The following is a 16,275-nucleotide window of genomic DNA, read 5'->3' as shown; positions in this document are numbered from 1 at the left end:
TTATTCCGCTAACTACTCTATTAAAAATTCCAAGCACACAAATCGTATGCAGGAATCATAATGAATTCTTATGCAGTAACATTTCCATCTGTCGCAAAAACAAAAATACACTTAAAATTGAACATTTTCCATGTCTGCCACTATCAAAAGTTTCTGTTAAGATTCATTCAGCAGAATCAACAGAAAAATCGGTAAAGGCTTAACACCTAAGCTATTTCCACGGACAATGGACAAAACAGTAGCCCACCAAACCAGCAAGGGCTTTCAAAATTACAGAGCAAAACACAATCTTATTACATGACGAAGTCTCGAAACAAAATCGAAAGTGAAATATCAAATTGGAACCTTCTAAACAAAAAAAGGAGAAAGGTACACAAACTTTATAAACAGGACGTGGCTGGAAGTAATGGCAACTTGGGAAAAGGTCATATTTACATCTCTATTCCAGCAACTAATGTATCCAAACGAATAACAGTATCTGGAAAATCTTTTCTTGGTTCGGCTAGGGAGTAATACGCAAGTATATGAGCCGGATGCTCAACCATGACAGGCTCTCCAACCTGATACGTCGGAACTACTTGTCTTGCAGGAATTAGCTCAATGTTCCAAAATGGACGAGCCATCGCTAATAGATCACGATCAGGTGGAGTTGATGCTCTATATCCTTGCACCCACAAGTACCTCAAAGAAGTTAATTGCATCACAGAAACTGCTAGTGCATGCTCACTGAAGCAACAACCCCTCATTTCTAGTTTCTGCAAGCTAGGGCATCCCCTGGAAAACTCCAAAAGTCCAGCATCTGACTCCCCAACACAACCCAGAAGCATCCATCTGACGTTTGGACTATATTGGCCAATATAACTGAGGCCAACATCAGTCAAACCACCAGGTCGGAGATAGAGAGCAAATCTTCTAAGCTTTTCACAGCCTCTCAATAGAGCCCGGACGCCATTGTCAAGAGGCAAATCTGTTATCCTCTCTTCCTGGTCAAGCAAGACTAGACGGAAATCAGAGAGATTTTTTGAGTATGTCCCAATGTATTCCAATGATGCATTGGTGATGTCGGATACATAAACAGCCAAGTATTCCAATTCAAGGCATCTAGGAGCTAATGCCATTAATCCTCTTTGTGAAACCACACCTTCTTCATCCTCCATTCCCTGCTCATCAGCACCTCGCTCAATTCTAAGCCTCTTTAGTTTCTTACAACTTCGTGCAAGAACTTCTAATCCCCTATCTCCAATAACGTTCCTTGTCTGCCCATGAGCAAATATATTTAATAAGACCTGATTAAAGAAAATGAAAAATAGCATGTCCTATCTACAATATTCTTCTGCATTTTGGCATTTTTACATTATCTAAAAATTTCCAGGACTTTTTTTGAGCATTTAGTACATTCAGCTACTGAAATCTCAATGCCAGATAAAATTTGCCACAAAAAAAAAATGCTAAAATTCAATAACATACAACTACATTGAAGTAGACCAGCAATTTAAATCATGACACAGTTTAAAATTTTAGTAATAACTATATATGAATTTAACAAAACCAAAAAAACACATTTTATGATTTCATGTCGACGCGACGCGAATTGTGACATACAATTTTCGTATAAAATACAACATTAATACATAAATTTCAATATTTTACACGACATGAGTACATGAATCACCATGTCTATATTGAAGCTCAGACCAGAAAACAAGGTCAAAAGTGTCTTAATAATGGACCAACATTTTAAGAAACTTTTCAAAAAAGAAAAAAGTTCATCAATAAAATGCCAAACTTCATAAACAAACAAAAAAATCCACTTGGAACCCCAAAAAGTTATAGCCAGACCAAACAAACAAGATAAGAGTTGCAATTAGAACAGCAAAATAATAAAGACAAACAATGGCTTTGTGATTCTACCTCTAGAACTTCTAAGTTGGGGCATCTTTCGATTAGCAAACAGTGGTCTTCTGTGTCGAGTAATGCATAGAGGAGATCCAACTTTCTAAGCAACAATGCGAAGGGAAACACAATTGGCATTTCATTTTTCCCCATGTATGTTAAACCCAAACAGCACAACCTTGGGGGGAATGTTACAACAGTATATCTGTCCGGTTTCTCATTGAAAGAACCACCACAAAATTCTTCTAAAACAGCAGCAGCACGAAAGAAACCAACAAGATCCAGAATTTCACAATCGCTGATTTTCACAGACACCAAGTTGCGACAATTTCTGGCAATAAGTTCGAGATCTTCGAAACTCACTTGGACAAGATACGTCATGTAGAAGTTTAAAGTCTCGAGAACTGAGTTATTTATCGCAATCTCATGAAGCCATTGACCATCATTCTCAACAATTGAGCTCTCTTCCAGGAACAAGGTTCTTAATTGCCTGAGGAAACAAAAAAAGATATAAGTACTGTCCTTCAATTACCCTAACCGAGCAAGCAATATAGATGAAAAAAAAAATAGAGGTTTCAAAAACTAAAATCACTTCCATATTTTCCCAAGAAACAAACAAAGAAAATATTTCCTCCAAATCAACTAAACTAAACTTGTACATCCAAGTACTAGGAAGTGACTAAATCAATCCTTACACTCCATTCCACTCGGTTCAAGCCATATCTCTTTATAAAGATGCTCAAATTCAAAACCCTTAAAAATATAAATGATACATTAATATTCATAAATTATTTAGATTTAATTTCAATAAAATTCAAATTTGATTATATCATTATTGAATTAAGTTAAGAGTATCATAATATCAAATTTAATTAAACTTTTAAATTTTAAAATATTTTATTATTTAATTAAAATTATTATTTTATTATATATATTTTATTATTTAATTAAAATTCTTATTTTATTTTTATTTTATATATAAAAAATAAAATAAAAATTTTAATTAAATAATAAAATAAATTAAAATTGATATATATATATATATATACATCAATTTAAGTTCGAATTTAAATTTAAATACATAATGAAACTTTAAATAAAGCATAAAAATCGAGCTCATTTATTATTAAATAAATTTATTCGTTAATTCGATTTTTATCCCAGAAATTCAATTTAAAAATTCAAACTTGATGAAACTTAAGTCAGGTTTCAAATCAATCTAGAGTTTTTTATGTATCAACTCGGCAGCTCGATTACATCTCCAGCCCTTCGGATATCGAATTAAAAAGCGAAGTTCATCGCACTTAAGAAGCGAAATTAACATTATCAACCTTGCAAAATCCCAAAAAAAAAAAAAAAAACCATAAATTACAAAATAAAATTTTAAAAATAGAAAATTTACCGGCACAAGCGGCCAACGTGCAGGAGACCATCAGTGGAAAATCCAGAGCATTTATCAAGTTTCAAAACCCTCAAAACTTTCCCTCTAGACCCAGCCAAAACCTCCAGATCCGAATCTTTAACAATCATCCTTCTAAAATGCACGGATCTCAAGCAATTGAAACTCTCCGCTATTTCGTTCACCCACGGCGTCACGTACCCTCCCCAATCTTTAGGTATCAAATTAAACATCGCCGCCCGAGGCATCCCTTTTAGCTTCAACGATTCCAAGTGTCGGAAACGCCGTCGCAACCGATCCGGACTCGTCGTGTAACAAAGCGCGATCGTTATGTGCTTACGTGTCAACGCGTCGAGCTCGTACCAATGTCGGCAAACAAGGGAAACGGCGTCGCGGTCTTTCGGGTCGTGGATGTACGGCATCACGCAGCTTAAAACGACGTCGGACATACCGGTATCTGACGTCGTCGTTTTGTTCAGCTTTTTATTATTTTCCTCCATCCAAAAAACCGAACCGGAACTTTTTAAAAAAATCGAAACGTTTTTTTTTTTTTTAACAAAACGAGAACCGTATAAAAAAAAGACCGATCTGGGGAAGAAAGAAAGAAAGCAAGAAACGTTTTCTACTGAACTTTATCTTATCTTGTAGGATCTGAAACGAAACAGACTTGGGTCGGGGATAAAACGAATCGGTTCAGGTGTGGGTCGGGTTTAGAAGGCATGGTAGAAAGGGCGAAGCAAAGAGAAATGTGAAGCCTGAAGACAATAAAGCTGAGAAAATTCTTTTAGTAGAGCACAGAGGACTAGAAATGGACGGTCGAGATTGATTGGATAGAAAAGATCGAACATGAGAAATAAAATTATGGGATCATACAAAGCAACTAGGAAGAAAACGACAGGAAAATACCATTGCGACCAATCAGAGAGTTGGGAGAGTGAAAAGGATTTAATAATCATAAATTTATGCGATATGACGTGGAATGATTTGATTGGATGTGTCAGCAAAATAATGGTACTTTTAATTGTAGTAGATTCCAATGGGTCTGCTGCTCTTTATGCTTGGGCAAACCTCCAACGGTAAGAAAAAAAAATTGTCAAATACATTTATCGTTGGTTTTTAAATTTTACAAGAAGAGTTGAGTGATATATATTTTTGTAGTATATATTTAAAAATTAAATTAATTAACAAATAAAATATTTTTTAATTTTTTAATTTTATTTATGAAAGTAAAAAATTTTATTAATAGTGTGAAATCTCCGTATCAATGGATTTATTAATTAAATTGCAATTGACACGTAAAATATGCCCAATTATTCTTTTTAGGATTTTCATAACTGTATTGTGCAAAAATAAAGGATGCATTTGAAATGGATGCTTCTATTATTACATAGATCATGAGCGATATGTAAATGAAATAAATATTTATTTAAAACTAAATTTTTTTATTAATTATATATTAAATAATTTCTCAAAAAAATAAAGAACTTATTTTTATACACTAATAATATAAATTTTTTAATACCAAAAAACAAGGTGAAAAGATTGCCATTTTTTAATTAACTTTTTATTTTTTTAATATACTTTAAAATATACAAATTTGCTTCTAAAATTTAAAAACTTCATTAATAATTAGATAATTTTCCAAAAATAAATGTTAACAATTTGGATAAACCTACAATTAACTACTTCTTAATTATAAAAACTTTGGAGATAAAATTAATTATCCTTATTAAAATATTGTTAAATTGATTGCAAATAGCCAAAAAAAGAACTATAAGTGTTTTCTATGATTGGATCCACCATCCAATTTTACATTTAAAAATATTTTTAAAAAAATTAGTTTTTATTATTGGTCATATATCATGAATAAAATAAGAAAAAATTGTTTACAACTATTTTGGCAATATTTAATTTAAATACATAATAATAATTAGTAGAGCCAATTAATAATTTAATTAATGCTTTTTCCCTTTCAAGACAGAGATGCCCACCCAAATGCTTACCAATCATTTTATTTGTTTAGGCAAATTGATCAATTTCATCTATAGTTTATTCAATAATTATTAAAAAAAAAATACCTTACGGAAAAAGCGGAAAAGGTCAAAGATGTCCTTATCATGTCTAAAAATCGTTCTTTTGCTTTTGGCATTATTTTTATTATTTTCTATTAAAAAAATCATAATTTAAAGATAAAAATTATAAAAATTAAATTTATTAAATATTTTTTTAAAATAATTATATGAATCAATTAATTAAATTTAAAACTTATATTTCAGTTATAAATTTTTTTTAAATATCTAATTTTCTCGATATATCTATTAATAAATTTTATGCAATAATTTATATATAGCTTGATATTTTTATATAAATGAAAATCGGTCTAAAAATATAAATATGTAAATCAAAACTTTTCTTAAAAAATATTAAAACATCTCAAAAGTTTTGATTAGCTTAATTGATATTCACTAATTAATAAAAATAAACCCATTTATTTTAATGTTAATTTCGATTTTTTAAATAAAGTTGAAAATTCCAATATCGCCAATGCATTTTAACCATTTTAAAAAAATTCTATTATATTTATATACAATAAAAATATTAATAACAATGTATAAAAAAACAAAAGCCGCGTGGCAAAAGTAAGCTGAAGGCGGCGGTTGACTAGATCAGATGAAAACTGTAACAGAAAAGAATAGTTGTACGCTGAAAGAAAGACGAGTTCTCTTAAAATAACGGTGCGAACATGTTTGGATTACACGTGGCATTCTTCAATTGGATGTTTATTATATTACTTAACTCCTTTGATATTTGTTCATATTTATTTTTAAAATTTTTTTAGTTTTATTATATGCAAATAATAAATTTAATAGAATTTTATAAATAATAAAAATGATTTTTTATTAAAAGTGATGGGGACACAACAAATGTAAAATTTAATTTTAATAAGTAGATATTATAAAATATTATAATAGAGTTTTTACAAGAATGAGATATGGCTAACGTCACTCATCTTTTGTCACTTTTTGACATCAGTGAAACCCACTTTATTATTGATATTAATAATAGACATTAAAATGGTCTACTAAAAAATCCAATAGGATTACTTTTTCTAGCCTACCAACTGGGAAATTTTATTTGTAACATTAAATCACCCAATGTCTACTTCTAAAATTTAATAATAATTACCCCCATAAAATTATTTTTTATAATTTAACTCATAAATTTCACAAAAATTTTTGTATGATATAATTACATCAAATCAATATATATTTATTTCATTTAAATCATGTCATATAATTGTATTATTAAAAAATAATAATTTATTATATCATGATAAATAAATTGTAAATATTTTATTTTAATAAATAATTGGTTTTTTCTATTTATAACTCAGTAATTCGCAAAAATATTTTTTGTCTAAATCTTTGAATATGTATACATTTTTATATACATACACACATACATATATATATATATTCATTTAGTTTAGACAAGAAAATGTTATTGTGTTTAGTTTTTTGAGAAATTATTTGATACATTGATAATAGAGTTTTTTAATTTCATAAGTAAGAGTAAGATGATGACACATATCCCACTTTTATTTTAAACTATTTTTAAATTTTTTTTTAAATATACATTACAAAATATATATTACCATCTTAATCTCATTTGTGAAGTTAAAAAAATTTCATTATCAGTGTATTTGATAATTTTTTTAATTTTTATTTTTACAAAAAATATCACAGCTTGAAAATAAAAGAAAATGATGTAGATGTAACTAATGAATCATAAACCTAGTGGATGTTCTCTTATAAAAAGCTGCTTAAATTAATTGAATTAAACTCTACATTAATTCATATATACTTGCAAATAGTATAATAAATATCCCATAAGGACTAAAAATGAAAAAAAAAAAAAAAAGGGAAAGGATCATGGTTTAATATTTATAACCATTGGATTCATAAGTAATATATTTATATTGTTATTGTTTATACCATTATAATTTACTTATAATGATTAAGTACATTGAATTTTTAGTCTTTTTATGTTATTATAAAGATAGAAAAATTTGGAAATATGCATGTAATATTTCATTTCATGAGATCTCCCAATACTATTTTTTTAGTAAAATATGTATTATAAATTGCTCATAATTAATTTCTATTTATATATTATAAATTAATTGGAATATAAAATGAAAGTAAAAAGGGAAAACTACTTGCCTAAGTGATAAAATGGGAGGCTTTTTCTTCTTTCATGTTTCTCAACTGCTTTGAAAACCATTTTTGAAGTCATTTTGTAAATTTTTTTTATACATTTTTGGGCATTTTTTGGAGTAAAAAAACCCAATAAAAGTATGGTGTTTTGATTTTTTTTTTTTTTATCAACTTGAAAGCAAATCATGGATTGGTCCAATTTGTGTCTCCTAGCCAATTCATTAGATTTTCATAGCTATTTTATATGAATTAAATATGCATTTTGATTCTTTTTGTTTTGTGAAAAAGGGAAAAAATAATTTATTATTGTCTACCATTCCATTGTTAGTCTATATATGTACTTGATGAAATTAATTTCCATTGATGAAAATATAATTATTATCATCATCATCTACTAGCTTTTCATTAAGGAAAATCAACTCACTAATAGTCATTTTAAATTTTTTACCCTTAGCTTTCGATGTTTTTATGATTACGAACATCAATTGATCTTGATTATTAACATGATTCTCAATAACAAAAATACAATTTTATAAAAAAAAATTTAAAAAAAACAGAAATTTATGAAACAAATCATAGGTTCGAATTTTAATTTCAAAAAATGAGATCAATAGCTAGTAATAAGAATAAATACACTAATTATTTATAATTTACTTTTAAAATTTAATTTTTGAATCCAAAATTTTAAAAAACATTTAAAAATCACGTCTTTTATAAATCAATATTAAAAAATATAATGAAATATGCAACATAAATATCCATATAACAAAAATTTCAATCTAAAATTGTAAACAAATCCACATTTTTTTTTTTTGGTCACGTGAAGGATGTGCATGTAGTGCCAAAGGATTAGATTTTATTATATTTTAATGACAGTTGATGCAATAAATAAATTTAAAGTTGTGAAATAAACTAAAAATTAAATTTAAAAAATAATTAATAAAAATAAAATATTATAACAATAGTAAATGGATGTACGATGAAATTTTACTAGGGTCTAGGAGTTCATATGGACTAGGTGGAAGTCAACAAATAACATGGTCCCTCGACTTCACCTGTTTTTTTAATTAACAATAATCCAAGCTTTTTTTTTTTAAATAAAAGATTGAGACATTTTAACTTGTTTACTACCTTAAATATCACTTCAAACATCTTATCTTTCAATCAAACAAAATTATACTTAATGAAGATTTTATAATTCGAGTATTTATATTATGTAAAATATTAATAATTTATATATTTATATTTTATTTTATATAAAAAATATATTATAATTTATATTAATATAAAATATATAAAATATTTTTATTAAATCATATAATTATTTATATTTTTAAATTATATTATCGTATCATATTTTAAATTATTAAAATTTATTATTTGCCTTGTTTTTTTTTTTTTTTTACCCAATTCCTTTATATAAGACAAACTTTGTCTAAATTCATACATGGTGTTAACATAGGAGGGGAAACAATATTTCTTTTCTTTTCTTCTCTTTTTTTACTTATCTTTTAAATTGATTATTCAATAACACAAAACTTCATGACCTTATATATGAAAGTAAGATGACATTCAAAAAGGTGGGGTCTAGCTTTATCTTACAATTTCTTCACTAAGATGTCATCAAATCTATTAATAACACAAAATTATACCCTTTTATTAAGTTTTTCTGTGTTAAGAACCAAATGAAAAAAAATTTTTCCTAATAAATAGCTCAACACTCCAAAGATGTAGCATTGCTAGTTGTTAACAATAACTTAACAATAAATATGATAATGGTACAATTCGAATTGAATTTTATTAAATTTTTTTGTATATTATATAATTTATGAAAATTTAAAATTTGATTTGAATTTAAATTCGAATTGAATTGAATTTTTATTCAATTTGAACCGAATTGAACATTATAATTTTAAATTAATTTTTGAATTTTTTGATGTTTTTTAACTCCTACTTGATAATCATATATTAAATTGTGTCATAGCTTGGACAAAATTGTACAATATATATTTATACATGTGTGGCAAAAATGGTCAAATTATGCCACCTTTTCCCCCTAATTTCTGCTTTCATGGTGAATCAGAATCACAGAGTCAAGTATGATTGAGTAAATGTTGAAAAAGAATATGCCATTGTCCTCTCAATCTAAAGCCTCCTCTCATCATTTTGAAAGTGTTGGTAGGGAAATCTTAATTGCTAATAGTAGAACCAAGTTTTTCTAGTTAGTGCGTAAGTACATAGATAACCGTCTTCACATTTCTTCTTGTTCGCCACTTTCGCAACTTATAATATATATATATATATATATATATATATATTTAACGTAAAATTTAAGAAGATAAATTGTTTAATTTTTTAGAGTTAATATATGATGCATCTTATTTTAGAAGAGTTATGCCTAAGGAAAATTCTAACTTAAGATTACTTTTAAAGTCAAATTATATAGGAGAAGAAAAATAATATAGCATTAAAGTTGGATGTGATTATTCGTGTTTTTATATCATATAAAATATTAATAATTTATATATTCATATAATATTTTATATGAAAATTACGTATTATAATTTATATCAATACAAAAAATATAAAATATATTTTTTAATTTTTATTAAATTCATATATGATTTTTATTTAAATTTTAAAATATCTCATTCATATATATATATATATATATTTATCACTTTCAAACCGTATTTTAAATTGTTTAAATTAATCAAAGAAATGCTCCAAAAGTTGGTGGAAAATGTGGAAAAACCCATTCACATTCTAACCAAAAAGAAAAATACAAACCATTCACGTGTAATATTTTATACAAAAATTATATACCATAACTTATATCAATATAAATAATATAAAATATATTTTTAATTTTTATTAAATCAAAATTTAAAATGTGCCATACATTCGTGTCTTTTTTACCTAGTTAAAGCATGTTTAAATTATCGAAACTAATCAAAGCAGTGCTCGGTAAAGAGAGATAAAAAAGTAGGTGGAAAATGTGGATAAACCCATTCACATTCCAACCAAAAGCCAAAAATAACACACTAATATCAAAAGGAATAATACAAGACAACAAATCCCCCCAAATGGGTAGAGATTGGGACTAACTACAATTTTTTTTTTTTTTTTTTGCAATCAAATATAACAAAACTGCAGACACATCATCTACAATTTCCATTTCAAGGAACAAAAAAATCTACAGAGGAAGAAAAAACAAGTATTTATTTAATCACTAGTTTCTGCTTCTCTCGACTCTGAAAGTTTAGCACCATCACTGTTTGAACAAGATCCATCCAAATCGCTACATCCCACCTGCTTCGCATCAGGATCGTCACAGCTGCTGCTGCTGCTGCATTGTTTTACAAAACTGTCTACCATGGAGTTGGAAGAAAGTGTAACCAAACTCATGGCAGCAATGCCATCGGCTATAGCACTAACGTCTCTGGCTCCACCGTACAGACCCCTGTTTCCGGCCACAAGGATACCTTTTTTATCATCTGCGGTAGTCAGAACTGCTGGAAATACATCAATCAATGGAGGGTTGCTCTGTGTTGAACCACTGATGAGTAGCCGAAGGGTTTCTCTAGCACCCTTTTCCACCATGGCATCAGAATCAGGTAATAACGGGTTCACGAGTTTTGGATGCAATGGAGGAATTGTTGTTGAAATAGTTGGACCAGCACTAACTAAGTAACCTTGTCCTGAAGAGCAAACATCAATGACTGGAATATGAACAATGGGATCGCAAATCAAAGGCGTGAAGGTTGGGATTTGCTGTGAACTTGCCATTGGAAATCTGACCAACGGTTCTGGGAGGAAAGCCGGAAAATCCAGCGAAGGAACATCAGCCAGATCAAGAGGCGCTGTTGGTTTCAACATGCTAGAGGCACCATTCGCTGGCAATATTGAAGAAAGTGGAGGAAGCTTAAGAGATTCAATTGATGCAGTTGACAGTTCAGAAGCAACTGAATGTTGCAGAGTTGATGATCCTGGAGGACACCAACAATAATAGGGAGAAAAGATAGGTGGTCCCAGGGAGGAAACTTGAGATACAGAGCTTAAAGTTGGTGGAATGGCAAGTTTTCCAAGAGATTCCAGGAAGTTTGGCGCGAATGGACAACTCTTGACATCTGGGATTTTGTCATTTTCACCTTGGTTGCAATTAGATGAATCATTTGTAATAGGTGAAGCAATTGTAAGGCTCTCATTTAATGAAAGATGGTTATCAGCACGCCTTCGTAACTTATCTCTGGCAGTGCTCCTCAAGGAAGACAAATTTCGGGTCAAACATTCTTTGAAAGAACTTGATCTTGGACTTAAGCTACCTTGATAAAGTGCATTCACCTTGAGTACCTGATTGCTAGAGTGCCGGGATCGCAAAGATTTTGACGTCAATGAAGATTGTCCATTGTGCACATTGCTCATTTCAAGAACCGTATTGGGTGAGGGTGAACCTGAACAAGTTGCTCGTGTATTACTCACTGTTGTTCCGACAAGATAGGCACGGAGCTGAGTTGCAAAGCAGCCTAGTCGTGACTCGCTGATTCCAGTTAATTCAGCAATAGATGGCTTTCTTTTGATTAAATCCTTCAGCTATCATGGAGAGAACATACCATTAGATGGCAATCGCTTGACAAAAGAACAATTTGCATACAGATCTAATAATAAGAGTTAAACAGCAATTGCCTAGATGATGCTAGATTGGTGTAAACACAAAATATGATTTAAGAAAATTCCAACTTTATTGTAGGTATGAACGTCTGCACAAGCAAAGGACAGTTACTAATGAGAAAACCACAATTACCTTTGAGAGCAATTCAACCCCTAAGAGCTCTGACTTCTCAGAGCACCAATAGTAAAAAACTTTGCCATCAGGGATCTTCACAAGGAAAGATCGTCCAGAATTGTCTGCTGGGATCTCATTAATGGAAACAGCAGCACACTGAGGTTTGCCACTGAAGGTAAAAAGTCTCTCTATTTGACCGTCATCCCCAACGAATGAAAGGCGCAAGTCTGATGTTGGCAAGAGTGTAAGACTCAAATTTCCCCTGTATCAATTCAAAAAGGTCGGAAAACATTTTAGACAAAGTAAGAGGGTAACTACAAGTAAAGTATAAACAGCAATAAGAGAAAAGTAAGTTATAACCATAAATATCAAATCCATTACATTACACCTTGTATGTAGGAAGCTGTATGATTTAGCAGTTTAAATCATCAAAAAAATTCCCCAGCCGAGAGCGGAGAGCAGAATGAAGAAAGTTATAGTTCAGGCAACCAAATAAGATTTAGGCTAAAATAATTAAAAAAAAAACCCGTAACATTATTACTTCATTTATATAAACCCTTATATTTTTATTGCACCCAAATAAGCCCTTAATTTTTAATTTGTATCCAAATTAGCCCTTAAACTTTACTTTATACCTAAACAAACCTTTAAAATAAATAAAATTTTCATTTGAAATAAAGGTTTATTTGGATAGAATTAACGGATATGGGTTTATTAGAGTACAATTGAAGTATTGGGACTTGATGTAAGAAAAGTGAAATAATATATGGGCTTTGTTAGTATTTTAGCCTAAGATTTAAAAAAAGTACAAAGGTTTCGGCAAGGACTGTTATTATCGATGTTTAGGGAAGGTTGAGAGCTAATGTTTCATTGTATCTGCCGCTAGCAAATAGATAACTATCTCTGCAACTAGAAAGCCTGAATAACAAGTTAATAACAAATCTCTATAGAAATTTGGTATTACCTATATCAAGAATCACACATGATTCACAAAGTACCATCCGACATGAACATTAACCATGTAAAACTTAATATTCGGTTTTTGTTCTGAGAAAGAATTCAATAAATCAATAATAAGATGCCTGTGCTCAATGCTTTAATGTCCACTAAAGAACCAGTCTTACATTTTATATATTTTCCAATCATATTGGTTTAATGGATTCAGCAGTTAAAGACAATCTAGGTGATATCCTGTGACACATTTTACAATCTTCTTTTACACAAACATGGACAAATCTGAACAGCTCTAAGAGGTTTCCACACAACCGCTTCCAGAATTTGACCAATTCATGACAACAAAACAAAATCATCAATCAAAACAAGGAATGGAATTACATAGCAAAAGAATAACATTGAAATTATAAGAATGGTACGGAAAATATTCAGTTCAGAATTCAACAAAATTCACAGCAAAATGAAGAATACTGATACTGACAAAGCAGCATAACTGTAATTCATACAATGTCATTAGCACTCAAACCTATAATTGATTCATTGAATGTCAACGCTACATATCCACAAAACAGCAACAGCAAACTATATAATATAGGAGATGAAACTACCTTTACTTCCTCATAATTCAGAGATCATTAGAATACGCCCACTTTACCTACAAGTCAAAAGATATATTTATTTGCAAGCATGAACATGATCACCAACAACAAACTAAAATAGAACCCTGCAATTTTTACCAACTATTAACCACTAAACATACACCTTCCATTCAGATTATATTGTAGAGTTAACCTAGTACTAAAGGACAGATTCCAACACATGAAATCAATTCAAGTAGATGCTAAATCAAAGCACTATGGGAGACAACTTATCATGTAGGGCCAAGATATAGGAAATTTTGCAGACAACAGTCATGAAAACATAATAAATAGACCGATCTCCAAACTTCTAACCATGCTGCAATGCAACCAGCAAAGATGCAGCAATCTACAAATCATGAAAATTAATCAAATTAAAGACTCAAGACAAGGCTAAATTAAACAAGAATGCCTTCAGAAAATCATAATCCTAATCCAACGATAAACACTATCTAGACTCATGCATCAAAAAGTAAAAAAAATTCAGAAAAATCACTACAGTTAAGAAATAATCCAACATAGGGTACAATGGCACGTTGATAGCATAACCAAGCCCAACGATCAGATAAAGAGTAGGTACTCTCAGTTTTGCAGTGTAATATGACAAAACACACAGAAATAGCCACTTGCAACAGTCAGCACATATAATCATGTGATAATACATGCCATCCAAACTTACTGGTAGTAAATATGTGTGACATACTGCGAAAGACCAGAATATTTATAACTCAGGTATATTTTAAAACCAAGCTGCCTGGATGGGATATTGAAAGCATTACCATACATAATACAATCAATTAATATCATCTTAATTCCCAAAATGGAGACAGGAAGGCAGAAAAGAAGAGTTATGCTAATCCAAGGTAAATTACCAAAATGCTGTATAATTAAAGACTACGAAACCATTATAATTGCATCATTAATGATCATGTAAGATGGGTCCAAAACTAAAGAAAAAAAAGTAAACTTCGGATTGTAACTATATCTATAATTGATCTTAAATCAACCAAATAATATTAGTTTCTAAGGATAGCCGAATATCATAATCCAGAGGAAATAGTTTACAATGATAACATGCTTTTCGGTAACATTTTCGGCTGTGTGATAGATGTTATTAATAAATGCTAATCATTTGCAACAAAAATGATAAATCAGAGACTCCGATATCTATAAGAATTCAATTACCTTACAGCAGTAGGGTGAAAATGAGTCCCTTGTTTGTTGATCTTCCCAACTCGAATAGAAACCAATGGTATGCAAAAACACCTCGCCAGCATACCAACTTCCGATGGCTCAAAGTGCTGAGGATTTTATCAAAACAAATGAAATTAAACACACAAAATGCAAAATTGAAACTTTTAAATATAAAAAGGAAACCTTGAATCATATGTTCAATTTAATCCTAAAAAATTTCGAACAATTACATCAATTGAATTCCAAATTATCAACAATACCTTACTCAAATGAGCTAACAACCGATCCTCAGCGACGCCGTTTGAAACGTTGACTTTCAACAAAGGCTTTAACCTTTCATCGGTTCGACAAGCGCCGATTACTTGCATATCTAAAGCTTGTAACCATTGCAGAACCCTATCTTCTCGATCGGTCTGTTGAAGCAACAAATCTCCGTCGTTTTCCTCTACGAATATGTCGGTTAATCGTTCCGCAAGTCCGATTTCGTCCCTCATCTCACTACTTTGTCTTGTTCCAGATCCAAAGCCAGAGGCCTCAACAACGCCGTTGATTGACAACGATTCATCCGATGAATCGATCAATTCATCCTCACTTCGATCCACATGATCGTCAACAAATTCTCGGTCTCTAGAATCAGCCATCGTTGAATTCAAATAAAATAATAAAAAAAACTTTAAAAAAATCAGATTCTTTCAAAATTTTTTATTATTAAGAAACCAGATTCGATTACCAAAAAAAATCAGAATTAAAAGCGCCACAATCGAGGAGAGAGTCGTTTTCTATAGAGAGAAAGCTGGAAGAGTGTTTGAGAGAGAAAAGAATCTCCTTCGCAAAAAAATGGTATGAGAAAGATGAGGAAGAAAGCCCGAAGCTGGTTTTATCCGGAAGAAGGAAAAAAAACCAGGCGGACGTCAAGTAGCTTTATGCAATACGGTTAATTGTTGTCCGGATTGAGATCCGTGCTTTGATTGATTTTGATTGGTTTTTGGTTAAAGCCCCTGTCAGATTTTTTTCATTGGTTGTGGGCCCCAGTCCAATAGAAAAGCCACGTCGGCGGTGACACTGAAAGGCTGACGTGTACTTGTTAGTTGTTTTAATGAATTTGTTTGGCGAGCAAGCAACGGATAGAAACGAAAAGAAAATATCAGAAGAAATACTAGTGTAACAATCAAGGCATGGAAAATGACAGTTTAA

At 30.2% G+C, this 16,275-nt stretch overlaps 2 protein-coding genes across 3 annotated transcripts; both read right to left on the bottom strand.

The window, feature by feature from the left end:
- Positions 1 to 4,049, bottom strand: LOC111297920 (coronatine-insensitive protein 1-like). Its single transcript, XM_022892521.2, has 3 exons — positions 3,296 to 4,049; positions 1,912 to 2,383; positions 1 to 1,256 (listed from the first exon to the last, which is right to left on the bottom strand). The coding sequence occupies exons 1-3, from the start codon at positions 3,790 to 3,792 to the stop codon at positions 432 to 434; spliced, it is 1,794 nt and encodes a 597-aa protein (XP_022748256.2). The 5' UTR covers positions 3,793 to 4,049; the 3' UTR covers positions 1 to 431.
- A 6,477-nt stretch (positions 4,050 to 10,526) lies between these two features.
- Positions 10,527 to 15,925, bottom strand: LOC111296110 (flocculation protein). 2 transcript variants are annotated; one of them, XM_022890168.2, is made up of 5 exons: positions 15,812 to 15,925; positions 15,342 to 15,708; positions 15,073 to 15,188; positions 12,314 to 12,557; positions 10,527 to 12,102 (listed from the first exon to the last, which is right to left on the bottom strand). In XM_022890168.2, exons 2-5 carry the CDS (start codon positions 15,573 to 15,575, stop codon positions 10,735 to 10,737), a joined length of 1,962 nt encoding a protein of 653 aa, XP_022745903.2. In that variant the 5' UTR covers positions 15,576 to 15,708; positions 15,812 to 15,925; the 3' UTR covers positions 10,527 to 10,734. The 2 variants fall into 2 exon arrangements, with proteins under 2 accessions (XP_022745903.2, XP_022745901.2); XM_022890166.2 differs by having other exon boundaries at positions 15,342 to 15,925.
- Between the last annotated feature and the right edge of the window lie 350 nt (positions 15,926 to 16,275).

This window comes from Durio zibethinus, chromosome 12 (genome assembly GCF_047325235.1).
Source record: "Durio zibethinus cultivar Kanyao isolate XHJ-2024 chromosome 12, ASM4732523v1, whole genome shotgun sequence".
Taxonomy (NCBI): Eukaryota; Viridiplantae; Streptophyta; class Magnoliopsida; order Malvales; family Malvaceae; genus Durio; species Durio zibethinus.
The sequence above is the reverse complement of the archived record's forward strand: the minus strand, read 5'-3'. Positions and strand labels throughout refer to the sequence as shown.

What these genes read in the sequence shown, in the direction of transcription:
- LOC111296110 (XM_022890166.2), bottom strand. Translation starts at nt 15,722, where the DNA reads ATGGCTGATTCTAGAGACCGAGAATTTGTTGACGATCATGTGGATCGA. An exon ending in TGTTAGCTCATTTGAGTAAG is followed by an intron (nt 15,189 to 15,341) that starts GTATTGTTGATA and finishes TAAAATCCTCAG; the next exon opens with CACTTTGAGCCATCGGAAGT. An exon ending in GGGTTGAATTGCTCTCAAAG is followed by an intron (nt 12,103 to 12,313) that starts GTAATTGTGGTT and finishes TCTCCATGATAG; the next exon opens with CTGAAGGATTTAATCAAAAG.
- LOC111297920 (XM_022892521.2), bottom strand. Translation starts at nt 3,792, where the DNA reads ATGGAGGAAAATAATAAAAAGCTGAACAAAACGACGACGTCAGATACC. An exon ending in CACGTTGGCCGCTTGTGCCG is followed by an intron (nt 2,384 to 3,295) that starts GTAAATTTTCTA and finishes TTGTTTCCTCAG; the next exon opens with GCAATTAAGAACCTTGTTCC. An exon ending in CCAACTTAGAAGTTCTAGAG is followed by an intron (nt 1,257 to 1,911) that starts GTAGAATCACAA and finishes GCTCATGGGCAG; the next exon opens with ACAAGGAACGTTATTGGAGA.